This window comes from Taudactylus pleione, unplaced genomic scaffold (genome assembly GCF_031769625.1).
Source record: "Taudactylus pleione unplaced genomic scaffold, aTauple2 ptg000916l, whole genome shotgun sequence".
Classification (NCBI taxonomy): Eukaryota; Metazoa; Chordata; class Amphibia; order Anura; family Myobatrachidae; genus Taudactylus; species Taudactylus pleione.
The window spans coordinates 163,496-180,969 of NW_028285317.1; the positions used below are offsets into that span (position 1 = coordinate 163,496).

At 41.9% G+C, this 17,474-nt stretch overlaps 1 protein-coding gene across 2 annotated transcripts in view; it reads right to left on the reverse strand.

Annotated features, from left to right (window-relative positions):
* The window catches only part of LOC148473420 (ATP-dependent translocase ABCB1-like), a 90,830-nt gene that overhangs the window by 35,543 nt on the left and 37,813 nt on the right, over positions 1 to 17,474 (reverse strand). For both annotated transcript variants that reach the window (XM_088459602.1, XM_088459601.1), the window contains exons 9-13: positions 15,153 to 15,324; positions 8,269 to 8,382; positions 7,848 to 7,958; positions 7,048 to 7,173; positions 4,135 to 4,338 (exon numbers count right to left, since the gene is read on the reverse strand). In XM_088459602.1, coding sequence (XP_088315728.1) covers positions 4,135 to 4,338; positions 7,048 to 7,173; positions 7,848 to 7,958; positions 8,269 to 8,382; positions 15,153 to 15,324 — 727 coding nt within the window. The remainder of the gene's footprint in view (positions 1 to 4,134; positions 4,339 to 7,047; positions 7,174 to 7,847; positions 7,959 to 8,268; positions 8,383 to 15,152; positions 15,325 to 17,474) is intronic.

Sequence of the window (17,474 nt, forward strand, 5' to 3'; positions counted from 1 at the left end):
TTTTGTTTATAAAAATATTCATTACATTATAATGTGTACTAATAGGGTAATGGAACTTTCTTCATCACTCCATAGGGGACACAGGCAGAGATCATGGGGTATATGGTGGTGCAGGAGGAGTCCGGGCATCAACTAGTTAAGCTTTTTCTCCCAGCACCCCCAGCTTCTCCCCCCCTATATCCCACCCCCAGCCAGGCCAGTTTAATTTGGTGCCCTACAGGAGCAAGGCACATTTCTAGACACTGCTCAGCAGTTTTATTGAATTCCATTTTTTTTATATACGAGTGGGCAGTATTAGGCGTCCTATAGGACGCCCACACTGCTGCTCCACTGACCCCCTGTGCCGCCAGCCGCAACAATGGCTAAAGGGTCAGTGACTTCGTACTGTCCTCAAAAGGAATGTGAATATATACCTGCACACATTATATATTCATATATATTAGTTTAAAGGAATATTCCTAAAACCCTGTAACTTTTATACCATATAATGAATTATTTTTTTGTCAGGGGTGCTGCCAAGAAACAACAAATGAATAATCGCAGAAAAGGGAAAAAAAGTGTTGTCTTGAAAATGGTGCACTGTTATATATTTTGGTTTGAAAGCTAAAATTTTACTTATATTAAATCTTCATTATAAATGGAAACCTAAAAAGGTTCAATGTAAGCAATTCATTAACATGTCCAGCGAAATATGTTAACAATGCACATACAGTATAAAGATAAAGGACCTCACTCAGACCCGTTCGCAAGCTGAGCGCTCACAAGCGGGTCGATGTATAGGCCCTGCGCGTGCGCAGCGGCCGCACTGCGCTTGTGCAAGCTCCGGGGCGAGAGAAATTCTCTCGCTCCGGAGCTCACTACAAAAGGGGCGGCTGTCAATGTTGATCGACTGCTTTCCCCGTTTTGTAGGCGGGCCGGGGGGTGGTTTCACAAACGGAGATGTTCCTTAAGGAACGCCTGCCGTTTTGTGGGCGGCCGCACTCAGGGGCGCCGAGAGAGGGGGGGTAACCCACAGCTTAGCTAGCGACCAGGAGGCCGCACATTTTGCGAGCGCCTCTGAATGAGGGCCAAAGAGTGCTCAGAATGAGAAAATTTATTGTGAAAATAAAATAAGATGTAATTAATTGTCCTACTGTGTGTCCTTGTCTCATGTGGGTTATATTATTAATTCATTTGCATTCTATATTCTTTATTAACCCTTTATAGGTTTAATAATTTCAACATTTGTTCTGTTAGATAGGGAATGGATTGAGTAGGGGTAGCAGATAAATATTATTTATCATAACAGTCTTTCTGTAGATTCATTAGTTGTCACCTTATCATGATAATTATATTATGATTCGTGGATGGGGCGCGTCAACGCTATCAAAATGAATGTACTACCGAGATTTTTGTAACTCTTCCAGACGCTCCCAGTCAGAGTTCCTTCCATTTTTCTTGCCTCTCTTCAGCGGCTAGTTTCCAGATTTGTCTGGGCAAGCCACAAACCTAGAGTTAGGTTCCGCATTCTGTGCCATCGAGCTAAAGAGGGTGATTTGGGACTTCCTAACTTCCATAAATATTATTTAGCGATTCACCTATCCCAGACTGTCCTTGCGCACGCTGAGGGATATTGCTCCCTTCTGTCCATTTCCTGAATTTTCCGAACTACAAGATAGATTTAATTTACCGACGAGATACTTTTACCAGTATCTTCAGATACGACATCTCTTTTCTTCAGTGATCGGTTCTAAATCTCATCCATCATATTTCTCCTCTGGAGTCCCTCTGCCTACTTAGATCTATCTCTAGAGGTCTCATTTCTACTCTTTACAATTTATTAATTAATTATAATCGCCCTCCAAAAGACCCCCATGAATTAGCTTGGGAAAAGGACTTAGGGAAATCTTTGGAACCCAGGGATTAGTCCAAAATTGGCGAGCTGGCGGCGAAAGCCTCAATCTATGTCAGAAGCAAAGAAAATACTCTTAAGAGACTCTATAGATGGTATCTAGTTCCCACACGCATTCGAGCCATGTTCCCTCAGGCCTCGAGTGAATGTTGGAGGGGCTGGGGGGAGGAGGGCACCTTTGCACATATCTGGTGGCACTGTCCTAGAATTAAGGCCTTCTGGGCCAAAGTTCATCGCCTAATTCTTTCTATCACAAATATCTCTCTCCCTGCTTGTATGTCCTATTACTTACTTCCGAGACCTCTTCACGATTGTGATAGTCATACCCAAGCACTCATAAGACATATTACTAACGCAGCTAATTGTACAATTGCTGCTTCATGGAAGAAAACAGTGCCCCCCTCCTTCACTGCTCTACTGAATTCGATTTGGCAAGTGTACAGTTTGGAGCATACAACTAGTCTGATGCATGAAAGCTCTGACAAATTCTTTGAGACCTGGTTCCCTTTGCTAGCATATCAGGAGACACCCTCCTGATCGTGATTGTCTCCTCACTGGGTGCTCTATTTGCCAACCCCCCCCCACTCTCTCTCCCCCACATTACCAGTCTCCCCTTACTAACATTCCCCAACTCTCCTCCTACTGTGAGTCGTTCTCTTTTCTAACTATGCTGTTTTTCCCTGACCTTCATAAAAATTGCCGGGTATTCCTTGCCTTTTTCAGCAGAGGTATACTCATTCTGTTACCAATTTCTATATTATTGTCTCTAAATCAGTTTATATAAGCTTGTTATTGATTGTTGACAATTGTACCTTATAATCTGTACTCGTGAAAAATGTAATAAAATTTTTTCTCAAAAAATACTTATATTATGATTAGTGAATACAAATATTAACCATATTGTATCATTGTATCCCCATATACACCTTGTATTGAGCCTATGAAATTATTTTCTGCCTATATAGGACTCCTTTGACATTTTATATAAATATATTATCATTCATTACATATAAACAATTTCATATATATTTCAAAAATATAGATATTCCATAAAGGATACCCTACTATCTTTATTTTTCCCTATTGGTGATATAAATCAGTATTCCATCCTGATAATAAAAAAAAAAAATCCTTAAAATATAATTTAAGGTAATGATGGAAATTAACCCATGGCTGTGAATCAGTGGAACTTTCAGATACGAATAAGACACCTTGTAAACCTTAGCTGTCTTCCTGGTAATGGCCCTGATTCAGAGCCGCTCGTAAGCGGCCGCTCGTTCGTTCTGACCGATGTTCGCACATCTGCGCATGCGTACGGTTTTTAATACGCATGCGCGAACCAGTCAATGCGGCCGAAAATCGATTGTTCGCTATATAGCGAATGCCTGCTATTTTGAGTGACAGAAGGAGGCGTATGTGGGTGGTAACAGGGGAAGGTGCTTGAAAACGGGGGTGTGGAATTCGAACGCAGGCGTGCTTAAAGGTCAAAACGGGCGTTTTAAGGGAGTGCATAATTAATACAGCAGCGTCATTGACCACGTCACTTGTTTTTTTTTTACTCAGAACTGCTCGCAAAATAGCGGTTGAAAAAACCAGCCACAAGAATAGCGAGCAGTTCATACGCTGTTCGATATACTCGATTAATCTAATAAATAGCGGACATGACGTATGGTGCGAGCGGCAAGGGGGCATATATTTCAAAATTACAACCGCAAGTTTTGCTCGCTCGTTCAGACTTAGAGGCGTGAACAGACCGCAATTAGCGAACGGTTCATTTGAATAGCCACCCCTTGTTTATGAACGAACGACCGCAAATAGCGAGCGGCTCTGAATCAGGGCCTATGTCTTTAATTTAAATAGATTTACCTTACAATAGAAGAAGCATTGTAAATAAAGGGAACTGTGGCAAATAACGAGGTACCTAAGCAATAATTATAATAAATACAGTTTTATAAAGTGCAGTATAATACTTTATTTACACAGTATGTTTTTTTGCAAATATCAGGAAGCATTGGAAACATGTGTTTCAATAACAAATCGCAATAAGATACTTGATTGACACAGTAGTGTTTTGTTGCAACATCATGAAGTACTAACTTCTTTCTGTTCATGACTTGTAGGCATTAAACTCTCTCATTAATCCGTTCCCCGTTCTCCAAGGCTTAATGCATCTCCCCCATAATGTGAGTTAACTACAGTAATTACAGTAATTTATTGGGAAATTATTTTACAGATTTACTAACGTCTGGAAGGTCCATGATGAAACTGTAGGCATTGGATTTCTTGACGGCCTGTTCAATTTCCTGCATTGAGACATCTTCTCGGCCAAAACGGATATTCTCAGCGATTGTGGTGTCAAAGAGAACCGGTTCCTGACTCACCACACCGATCACTTCTCTTAGATATCGGACGTTGAGGTTACGGATGTCTTGTCCATCAATTGTGATCTGTAAAATAAGGATTAATAAGCAGTTACTCAGGGCCGTTGGTGGCTTTGTGTGTGCCCTAGGTGGCATCCCTTCCTACCTCAGAGTAAGCTCCATCCTCTCATGGGCATTGCATTTGTAACACACATCCAATGCTTTCTACAGGAGGTTGGGTTGGCACCTTCTGCTCCTCAGACTGCAGTGGACTCTCATATCGCAGCCAAGTGTCACACTACTAGATTGCCACTGAGGGTGAGGAGCATCAGTTGACCACTTCACAGTTAAGAAACTGCTGGTGAATCGGTATGTAATGTCGGCTGTTGGGATGCTTCTTGTCAAAATACTGACAGCAGCATCCTGATGGTTGGTATACTTACCCTTCTCCCCCTAACCCTAACTCTCCCTTTTTGCAGCCTAACCCCGCTGAACCTAACACCCCCCTACCCTCCACGGCTAACACTAAGGGCGCCCCGGACTTACGTAGTTCGGGCTGGGTGTCCTTCTGGATTCCGGCGTTGGGATTAAGATAGTCCCGTGTCGGACTTTCAGCGTCGGGATTCAGACCGGTGCCATACCATCCACCGGTCTGATAACTATATCCCCTTCTTCACTAAGTTATTGACTAGTGCTATAAATGTTTAGTAAGTGAGAGTGACACACAGTATATACACATTATATACAGAATAAGATCAGTGCAGCTAGAACTGACACATAAACATGCTTGGGATAGGCATAATAATATCCTTACAAAGAACTGAGGATCACATAGGGTTGAGGTTACCAAAAGGTAAAAAAACGGCAGAGTAGATGGGCCAAGTGGTTCTTACCTACCGTCAAATTTTATGTTTCTATAATGACTTTGGAAGCCTAATTTGTAATGACAGCCAGTTGTCAGCTGCCTGTCCCGCATACAGTTGGTATCCCCTGGCTCACCGATAGATGACTTGGGCTATTGCTGGAGTTCGTCCTGCAGCTTAGAATTCTCCCCGTCTGTGATATAGTACCAATCATCCAGGCAGAGTCACAGCTCTGGCACCCCCATGCCTGGCATCTCCCTACAGCTCTCCCTGTGCCACTGCATCTTTGAAGGGCCCCTGAGCTACAGGGAAGGATGTAAGTCATTCCACAGGTACTGTTATTATGGTGGGTGGGTGAGTAGCGGGTTATGGTGGGTAGGTGAATAACAGGTGGCCGCGCAGGGGGGTCTTGTGGCTCGGTGAGCCGTGGAATGCTGCGAGGTAGTACTCCACCAGCAGGGGGCCCCATTGTGGATGGTTATTATTATGGATGTGAATGATTATTTTTTATTTCTCTGAATTATGTTTCTTTGTATCTGCTGTGAGAGCTAATTTTCTACTGTACTGAGCAATATATCTTTGTAAAGGTATAAAAGTCCCGCACTATAGGCCTAGACAAGGGGCTGCCTTAAACAGGATCTCAATGTGAGCCTGCTTGCTGATGGATTCAACTTTCTTTCATTAAGAGGCCTAAGCCTGTTTATCAATAATTGCATTTGCAATGTAAACTGGGCACGATATTAGCGCACATGATTGCATTGCAGTATGAGATCATACCGTCGGGATGTATGAAATAGCACGGGCTCTGAAATGAGCCAGTTCCTGCAATGTGCTCAGTCTGAAGACACCGTCTCTTCACTTCTGTGCCAGACTCCTGTGCATGCGTGGTATACAGACCACACCTGTGCAGTGGCCATTGCAGGTGGTCCTCCAGAAACCCCTCCTGGTAAATTTTATGAAGTGTAGCCCATACATAGGCTTCAGCAGCACAATGCCATCTCCGTATGCAGTAAGCTGTGGAGACCAACTCCGTAATGCTTGGCAAATCTGACAGCATTGCATCCCACATAGAAACCTATGGGGGTTGCGGCTGCTGTCGTAAATGGAGGAATCGTTGCCGATATTGCAGCCTAACCCTAGGCCTAAAGCTATAATCATAAAAAAACCCTGTCTGTCGACATTTTCTTATAGACATTCAGACCATGAGGCTAATTCAACAGAGGACAGAATTACAAAGTTGCACACAAGCAGCTTTGCAATTCCGTCCTTGCAGACATAGCAATGCAGCATCAGGCATCACGGCTCCTGTGCATTACTTATCTGAGCTGCGTTGTCCAAAGCAGCATCGGATAATCTGCGGGAACATCGGCCGGCTAAGTGACCCATGGGGTCATGGAAGCCGTCCACCGCAAATGAGAGGAAGAGGCCAGGAAATCTCCGTCAGCCGTCAGAGATCCAGGTCTCTTTCCTCCCCCCCAACGGCTGTGACACGCCTCCATTTCGGGAAACGGAGACCGTCGCCGCCCCCTCCCCGCCCACAAACGGCGGCAGACTGTCAATCACTGACAGTCTGCTTCCACTCTGCGTACGTTCATGCAGGACCCGTAGTGTGCATGCGCAGCACAGGTCAGGCACCTGCGCAGAATCCCGACCATCCGGAATCTGCGTTCAGCAGTGCATTACTGACTCAGGCCCCATGTCCACATTCTGAGTGTTGGAATTATTAATGTACACCGGATCTGTGTATATAGCACAGGGAACTATTAAAGGAAAACTGCACATGCAGTCATAGCAAGGACAGTACAGGAAAATAAGGGACACAGCACTGGAGCAGAGTGGATACATAGATATGATGGGTATGTACATAGACAAACATGAGAGGTCATGGTTAAAATTTGTTTTTCTTGTATATATATATATGTCTCCGCCTTACCGTGCCATCTTCCGGATCATAGAACCTCTGAATGAGCTGGACAGTTGTACTCTTACCACAACCACTGCTCCCTACTAGAGCCACCGATTGACCTCTGTGGATCTTCAGATCCAAACCTTTCAGGACCTGTAAAAAGAAACTGAAATTAATGGAGATTTGTGCTGCAACCAGTGATAGGGGATGAGCAAATCTGCACATTTGCCTCAATCACATCTATTTAGGTCAAAGTGGAAAATCAGAAGTGGAGAATAGGAGCATTGGCCCACTTTGACCACTCCAGGGGTAGATTTGTCAAAGCTTGGAAAGAGATAAAGTACCAACCAATCAGCTCCTGTCATTTTTCATTACAGATCAATAATGCGAACACGCCTGCAAAAGCGCACGCTGATCTAGTGGCAAAAACAAGATAAGGAAAGCTATCACAATGCCATCGCACAGCCAGCATTAAGACAGCCACTACCTCCCACTACCGCTATCTCACATCCATAATACCTTGCAGTCCCTCGTATACATCGGTAACATCGATGCAGAGATTAATCTGATTTCCGATAGAGCTTTAGCACCAAGGATGGGGCTGATGCAAATGCATACTTATGATAATGATGACTACTTCCAACAATGGATGGATGTTGGATGCGCGGTCATACAGCTGCAGCCAACAATGCGTAAAAGTGGTCGCTACGCTGATACAGGCCCTTTGTGTTATTATTACTATTGTATCACTGTCCTTTTATGTCGTATTCTTGTAACAGCCTAATTATTATTATGTCATTAGTAGGATGTGCAGTGCAATGTCTAACCTGGATATCAGATCTGGATGGATAAGTGAACTTCACATTTCTGAATTCTATGTCTCCATTTATCTTCTCAGGTTTAAATCCTCCTGTAGAAAAACTGTCAATGTTGGGCTCCTAAAAGAAATGAAACGCGTGGTCAATCATCAAGTGAAGAAACGCTAGTTAATCTGCCATGGCGTTGCCTGGGATATAGCCTATATAATGATAGGTGGTTTAAGGGCCTTTTTTATGAAAATCGTGGTATTTATCATTGTGATGTATATTGCAAATTGAATGAAGTTTATCTGTATTTCATATGAAGAGATTTGCTCACAAAATGTCAGGAACGCTGAAGGGTGTAATGACTTATTCCCATCCTGATATGAACAATAACGGCACAATCACCGGGCACTGTACAAATAATCATATCAGAAATATTACTTACAGTATCAATAATGCGGAATATTGTGTACGCCGCACCCCTCGCAGTGGCGAAGGCTTCTATACTGGGAGCAGCATTTCCGAAGCTGAAGGAAGCGACAGTGACGGAAAAAAATACCTGACAGAAAAGAGACAAATGTTTGCAAATGTTGACTGATATGTGTATACACAGTACTTATGAGTGTATTTCAGTGTGTGTGTGTGTATATATATATATAATATATATATATATATATATATATATGACAATCTGGGGTAATTAGCTCTGTATAGGGCTCAGTGGTGCAGTGTCTAGGTGCTTTAATAAAGGTCTGCACGCAGCTTTGCAGTTTAAACAAACACATTGGAACTTTACTGTTAGCATTCAGGAACAAAAATAACAAAAAACTAGACCCCATTCAAGGTACTACCTCACTGCTTGAATCCTGACTAACAGGGCAACTGGTCTGCAAATTGAATGCAGTCTCTGGGGCATATTTACTAAAGTGCTGGTTTTAGTAGTTGAATTGATGCCCATAGCAACCAAACAGATTTTACTTATCATTTATCTAGCACCCTCTATAAGATAATAGTTGGAATCTGATTGGTAGCTATGGGCAACAACTCCACTTCTAAACACCTGCACTTTAGTTAATATACCCTTCAGTTTTTAGTCCTCTCTCTCACAGGTATAGACACGCCCTCCTGACCTGGCTTGGCTGTAACAAAATCCCATAAAGTCTATCTTGTAGTCCTCCCTGCCTCCTTGTGAGTTTGGACACCGGCATCCTGGCCTGCAGCTTGACTGCTACAACTTCACATAAACACAATCAGAGATTTGTGGTCCTCCCTGCCTCTTAGCAGGTCTGGAAGGCAGGTCTGGACACTGGCCTCCTAGCCCCCACTGGCCTCCAGACACATTGGGCTCTTTGGCTGCCACAGTCCCACTTGGACTGTCTCCACAGGCTGTCTGACTGGTCTGCATTAGTCCTCCTTGGACTGACCCCACTCGCCAGCCCTTTTTTTCCTTGGTGGGTGGATCCCTCCAGCCCCACAGAGACTACTGGTACTGCCACAATATATATGCTCCTCTTACCTTTCATGAACTCACTACTATTTTATCAGATAAGCCGCAGCAATTCTTTTTATTAAGAAAAATATATTAACTTATATGTCAATTTTATAGTGTTTATTTGTGTATGCTCTAATATATGTATTTATAGCAGATATGTGATTGCTGTGCACAGCACAGTATTTTTGCACAGCAGTATTTATTCAATATATTCTTATTCTTATTTTTTATTGCTTTAAAATAAATTGTGATTTTATATATATGTTTTAGTTAGAGCTAAGGCCCTCATTCAGAGCTGCTCGCAATTAGCGCTCGCTCGTTCAGAAAAAAGGGGTGACTATTCAAATGAACCGTACGCTCCTTGCGGTCTGTTGCCGCCTCCATGTCTGAACGAGCGAACAAAACATGCGCTCGTTTATTTGATAAAAACGCCCCCTGGCCGCTCGCAACATACGTCATGTCCGCTATTTATTAGATTAATCGAGTACATCATACAGCGTATGAACTGCTTGCTATTCTTGTGGTTGTTTTTTTCAACCACTATATTGCGAGCAGTTCTGGCTATAAAACAACCAAGTGACGTGGTCAATGACGTGGCTGTATTAATTATGCACTCCCTTAAAACGCCCGCTTTGACCTTTAAGCACGCCTGCGTCCTGATCTCCACTCCCCGTTTTCAAGCACCTTCCCCTGTTACCACCCACATACACCTCATTCTGTCACTCAAAATAGCAGGCATTCGCTATATAGCGAACAAACGATTTTCGGCCGCACTGACTGGTTCGCGCATGCGTACTAAAAACCGTACGCATGCGCAGATGTGTGAACATCGCTCGGAACGAGCGTACTGCCGCTAACGAGCGGCTCTGAATGAGACCCTAAGTTTTTTACTCTTACATCACTTGCACTTTAGTAGGTTGTTACATTGATTTATATTTATTAACTGAGGTTTTTCATGATTGCACTATGCACTTTCTGGTTATACTTACATAAGGAATCCCCACCTACCTCAATTATTATTTATGCACAGCACTTTGTTTAGCACATAGGCGCTTTTAACAGATCCAATTTTTTCACACATATATATATATATACTGTATATATATATATATATATATATATATACACACACATACACAGTACATATGACATGCCTGTATGTGTATATATACAGTATATATATATATATATATGTGTCTGTGAGACATGCCTCTAACAGCACTGATTTCACAGACCCTATAATAGTGGCACACACACGCGCACACGCTACTTGGAAAACTAACATGGAGCCATAACCTTCATATGGAGAAGTGTGTGTGTATATATGTATATATATATATATATATTATATATATATATATATATATACACACACACTGGCGGCCAAAATTGCGGACACATTTTGAAATGTGAATGTTTTTCAACTTTGAATGCTTATAAAAACTGTTTCACTTCACACAGTGCAATGATTCATATATCAAATGAAAGGAAATGTAATGCTGAATTCAACAAAATAAACAGAGGTCAAATATTTGCATTACAAGGGAAGTTATGCTACTATCAGTCAGACAAAGAAGCACAGATGCGTGAGATTCAAGAAGAGGATTGTAGTGACAGCTACTACCGTACCAGCCAACTGGAATCGTCATTCTGCGGACCAATCAGCTGTCGTTTATGAGCAGGTGCGAGGTCATGTTCAGAGGTGGGAAAGGTCAGTTTGGCTGTTTCATTTTGCAGAATAAAGTTGGTTACTGAAGTGCAATTACGGTTGGATGTTTGTGTGTATTGTTTAGTGCTATTGACAGTGTAAAAAATAAATACAACAATGTCGTCCAGGCAAAGTGGTGACTGGTCACCCAGGAAGAGATCCAGGATTGTGGTGTTACATGAAAATGGTCTTTCGTATGCAACAATTGCGAGAGAAGTTGGTGGGAATGTGACATCAGGAGTACGAAAGATTTGTGTACGCTATCAGGAAACACAATCTATACAAAACAAAGAAGGAAAAGGCCGGAAAAAGTGCACAACAGCTGTTGATGATAGGAGAATAAAATGAATTTGCGTCAGGGACAGATGGATGTCATCTGCGGCCATTAGCAGTGAACTGAGTGCAACTGGTGTTTTTGTCAGTGCAAGAACGGTATGGAGAAGACTAACTAAGCCTAAAAGGTAGGATTCCCCGAAAAAAGCCATTACTGAATAAAAAGCAGCGGCAGAAACTAATACAGTGTGCAAAAGAACACATTGCATGGACAGTAGGTCAGTGGAAACAAGTGAAATGGAGTGACGAAACTAAGATATCGATATTTGGTAGTGATGGGGGAAAACATGTGAGACGTCACATCGGGGAAGAGGTACATCCAGATTGCATTCAAGAACCAACAAAGAATCCTACAAGTGTTATGATCTGGGCATGTATGACAGCAGATGCTGTAGGCCGCCTTTATGTCATAGATGGCACACTGAACAGCAGAAAGTACATTGACACCATCCTACAACCAAAACTTCTACCTTCTATCAGGGATCTTTGTCCAGATAATGTCCCATTTTTTTTCCAGCAGGATTCAGCTCCCTGCCACACTGCATGGATATACCAACAGTGGTTCACGGAGAATGACATACAGGTGCTGGAATGGCCAGGAAACAGATCAGACCTGAACCCAATAGAAATTTGTGGTTCTGTTTGAAAAACTGGTACATCTGAGGCGTCCATCCAATAAAAGACAATTAATTGAGGCTATAATTTTCTTAGGGCACCACACAATAAAGAAGGAAGAGCTCCAAAAATTGGTTGACTCAATGCCACGTCGCTGTGCTGCTGTCTTTATTACCAGTTATCTATATAGCGCACACATATTCCGTAGCGCTTTAGAGAATATTTGGCCATTCACATCAGTCCCTGCTCCAGAAGAGCTTACAATCTATATTCCCTATCACATGCACACACAGATACACACAAGGGTTAATTTTGTAGGGAGCCAAATAACCTACCAGTATATTTTTTGGAATGTGGGAGGAAACCGGAGCACCCGAAGGAAACTCACGCAAGCACAGGGAGAATATACTAACTCCACACAGTTAGAGCCTAGGTGGGAATCGAACCCACGACCTCAGTGCTGTGAGGCAGTAATGCTAACCATTACACCGTCTGTGAAAAATAAAGGATACCCAACAAAATACTGATAGGACATTAACATCATAAGTATACAGGGATTTTTGCCATAAGTGTTGTTTTCACTGCATACCTTCCCTTGTACTGCAAATATTTGACCTCTGTTTATTGTGTTGAATTCAGCATTAAATTTCCTTTCATTTGATATATGAATCATTGCACTGTGTGAAGTGTAACAGTTTTTATAAGCATTCGAAGTTGAAAAACATAAACATTTCAAAAAGAGTCTGCAATTTTGGCCACCACTGTATATATATATATATATATATATATATATATATATATATATATACACAGTCAGGAGCATAAATATTGGGACATTGACAGAATTTGCATATTTTGGCCTCTATTCACCACCACAATGGCTTTGAAATGAAACAAACAAGATGTGCTTTAACTGCAGACTTTCAGATTTAATTTGGGGGTAATTACATCCATATCAGGTGAACGGTGTAGGAATTACAACGGTTTCTATATGTGCCTCACACTTTTTAAGGGGCCAAAAGTAATGGGACAAACTAAACAATCCTAAATCTAACTTTCACTTTTTAATACTTTGTTGCAAATCCTTTGCAGGCAATTACAGCCTGAAGTCTGGAACGCATAGACATCACCAGACACTGGGTTTCATCCCTGGTGATGCTCTGCCAGGCCTCTACTGCAAATGTCTTCAGTTCCTGCTTGTTCTTGGGGCATTTTCCCTTCAGTTTTGTCTTCATCAAGTGAAATGCATGCTCAATCGGATTCAGGTCAGGGGATTGACTTGGCCATTGCATAACATTCCACTTTTTAGCCTTAAAAAACTCTTTGGTTGCTTTTGCAGTATGCTTCGGGTCATTGTCCATCTGCACTGTGAAGCACCGTCCAATGAGTTCTGAAGCATTTGACTGAATATGAGCATATAATATTGCCCGAAACACTTCAGAATTCATTCTGCTGCTTTTGTCAGCAGTCACATCATCAATAAATACAAGGGAACCAGTTCCATTGGCAGCCATACATGCCCACGCCATGACACTACCACCACCATGCTTCACTGATGAGGTGGTATGTTTTGGATCATGAGCAGTTCCTTTCCTTCTCCATACTCTTCTCTTCCCATCACTCTGGTACAAGTTCATCTTTGTCTCATCTGTCCATAGGATGTTGTTCCAGAACTGTAATGGCTTTTTTAAATGTTGTTTGGCAAACTCTAATCTGGTCTTCCTGTTTTTGAGGCTCACCAATGGTTTACATCTTGTGGTGAACCCTCTATATTCACTCTTGTGAAGTCTTCTCTTGATTGTTGACTTTGACACATATACACCTACCTCCTGGAGAGTGTTCTTGATTTGGCCATCTGTTGTGAAGGGGTTTTTCTTCACCAGGGAAATAATTCTTCTGTCATCCACCACAGTTGTTTTTCGTGGTCTTCCGGGTCTTTTGGTGTTGCTGAGCTCTCCAGTGCGTTCTTTCTTTTTAAGAATGTTCCAAACAGTTGATTTGGCCACACCTAATGTTTTTGCTATCTCTCTGATGGGTTTGTTTTGATTTTTCAGCCTAATGATGGCTTGAGTCACTGATAGTGACAGCTCTTTGGATCTCATATTGAGAGTCGACAGCAAGTGATTCCAAATGCAAATGTCACACCTAGAATCAACTCCAGACCTTTTACCTGCTTAACTGATAATTAAATAACGAGGGAATAGCCCACACCTGTCCATGAAATAGCTTTGCAGTTGATAGTCCCATTACTTTTGGCCCCTTAAAAAGTGGGAGGCACATATAGAAACCGTTGTAATTCCTACACCATTCACCTGATTTGGATGTAGTTACCCTCAAATTAAATCTGAAAGTCTGCAGTTAAAGCACATCTTGTTTGTTTCATTTCAAAGCCATTGTGGTGGTGAATAGAGGCCAAAATATGAAAATTCTTTCAATGTCCCAATATTTATGCACCTGACTGTATATATACATATATATATATATATATATATATATATATATATGTACTGTATATATATATGTTGTGTGACAGGGTCATCATAAATCCACATGAAGTAAATGTGGAATATCCAAATCTCCCAGGTTTGGCAGAGCAAAGGCATTAAGGTGCCCATACATCTGCGACGGATTGCCGCGATGCAGGGCTGCGATTGGAAATTTCCGATCACCATCGGATATTTCCGATCGCCCAGCATTGATGACGCCGGATCACAGATATTTACCATGTTAAATGTCCCCGATTTGACGATTACGATGATTTTTTGATCGCCGGGTTGCAGCATCGTGGGATCGCGGCAATCCGTCGCTAATGTATGGGGCCCATTAGGATTGTGTAAATGTCCAGTTCAGGTGTTGCCTCAATCAGTCTGTTTCTGTACCTGTGAGAAGCTGTTTTAAGAACTGCAGAGACACTGGGGAAACTGAGCCTGATGGTGAAATAGTCACCCAGCTTATAGGCCCAGGGGTGACTAGTGTTAGGGCTCCTGGACCTGTGAGTCCACTGAAGAAATATTGCTGTATTGGAAGACTTTGTCTGGCATCTTGCCTGTGAAGCTGCCATATACTGTGTACCTGCTTGTGGTGAGCAATAAAGGCAACTGGTGGATTTTACCCGGTCTATGTGATTCTTGTCACTATATATATATATATCTGGAAACAAGTGAAAGAACTCTGTGCTTACTGTTAGAATGTCTCCAACCGAATAGTTCTCACTGATGACAAGAGAAGTACCATACCAGAAAGCTAGTGCGTACGCTGAGTATATTGTTAGGTAAGAAAACCCAATGGAAACATTTGTTGTGATCGCCTTTTTGATTCCTATTCTCTTTGCATCTTCTAAGTTCTTCTCATACCTGTGGAGATGGGTCGGTCTTTAAAAAGATTTAGTTTCAACAAATAAACAAATTCAAACTCCAGAATCCAACATCCCTGGCATATGGCTAACTCTAGATTAGGGAGTATACAGCATTAGTTTTTGGATTGGAGAGTCTTTGGTTGTCAGGGTATTTGTAATGACAAAATTAGACCAACACTGGTGCGACACGTGTCCACCAACAGAAATATTGATACTTAGGGAACTCTAGCAAAATTCAGATTGAAACTGGCCACTCTATAGCATTCTATAGCTACTCTACAGCCTTCTATAGCCACTGTACAGCCTTTTATAGCCACTCTATAACATTCAATAGCCACTGTACAAACTTCTGTAGCCACTGTAAATACTTATATAGAAACTCTTTATCCTTCTATAGCCACTTTACAGTCTTCTATAGTCACTCAGTCTCTTTCCATAGCCACTGTACATACTTCTATAGCCACTGTACATACTTCTATAGCCACTGTATAACATTCTATAGCCAGTCTGTATCCTTCTATAGCCACTGTATAGCCTTCTATAGCCAGTCTATAACATTCCATAGCCACTGTACAAACTTCTGTAGCCATTTTACAGCCTTCTATAGACACTCTGTCTCTTTCCATAGCCACTGTATATACTTCTATAGCCACTGTATATCATTCTATAGCCACTCTGTATCATTCTATAGTCACTGTACAGACTTCTATAGCCACTGTACAGTCTTCTACAGCCGCCCACTGTACAGTCTTCTACAGCCGCCCACTGTACATACTTCTATAGCCTCTGTGTATCCTTCTATAGCCACTGTACAGCCTTCCATAGCCACTGACAGTGTACAGCCTTCTATAGCTACTCTATAACATTCTATAGCCACTCTGTATCCTTCCATAGCCACTCTATAACATTCTATAGCCAGTATGTATCCTACAGCCACTGTACAGACTTCTATAGCCACTGTATAGTATTCTATAGCGAATGTAGAGCCTTTTATAGCCACTGTACTATTGTCTGTAACCACTCTGTATCCTTGCATAGCCACTCTATAACATTTTATAGCCAGTCTGTTTCCTACAGCAACTGTACAGCCTTCTATAGTCACTGTACAGACTTCTATAGCCACTGCACAGTCTTCTACAGCCGCCCACTGTACATACTTCTATAGCCACTGTACATACTTCTATAGCCTCTGTGTATCTTTCTATAGCCACTGTACAGCCTTCCATAGCCACTGACAGTGTACAGCCTTCTATAGCTACTCTATAACATTCTATAGCCACTCTGTATCCTTCCATAGCCACTCTATAACATTCTATAGCCAGTCTGTATCCTACAGCCACTGTACAGCCTTCTATAGCGACTGTATAGTATTATATAGCGAATGTAGAGCCTTTTATAGCCACTGTACTATCGTCTGTAACCACTCTGTATCCTTGCATAGCCACTCTATAACATTTTATAGCCAGTCTGTTTCCTACAGCAACTGTACAGCCTTCTATAGCCACTGTGCAGACTTCTATAGCCACTGTATAGTATTTTATAGCCAATGTAGAGCCTATTATAGCCACTGTACAGACTTCTATAGCCACTCTATAACATTCTATAGCCATTCTGTATCCTTCTGTAGCCACTTTACAGTATTCTATAGCTACTGCCACTCTTCTATAGCCATGGTAAGACTTCTTTAGCAATTATGTAGCTTTCGATAGCCATTCTTTAGCTTTCTATAGCCACTCTGTAGCCTTCTATAGTCATTCTGTAGTTTTCTATTGCCACTCTGTAGCCTTTGATAGCCACTGTACAGTCTTCTATAGCCAGTCTGTATCCTTCTAGCCATTCTATAGCCTATGATAGCCACTATACACTCTTAAGTAGCCACTCTACAGGCTTTGGTGGCCACTCTCTTCCTTGATATAGTCACATATAGCCTGTGGTAGCCACTCTGTAGCTTTCTATTGCCAATTTACAACCTTCTATATCCAATCTACAGCCTTCTATGGTATGGTACGTGGGAGTGACTGTGACTATGCCAAAAGTGACTATATCCATCCCAGAATGCAGGTGCTGGCATGTTGCAACTTAGCGCATGTTAGCCAGATCGCCATTATAAAGAAGCATGTTTTAAAATACCTTATGATTCTTTTAAAG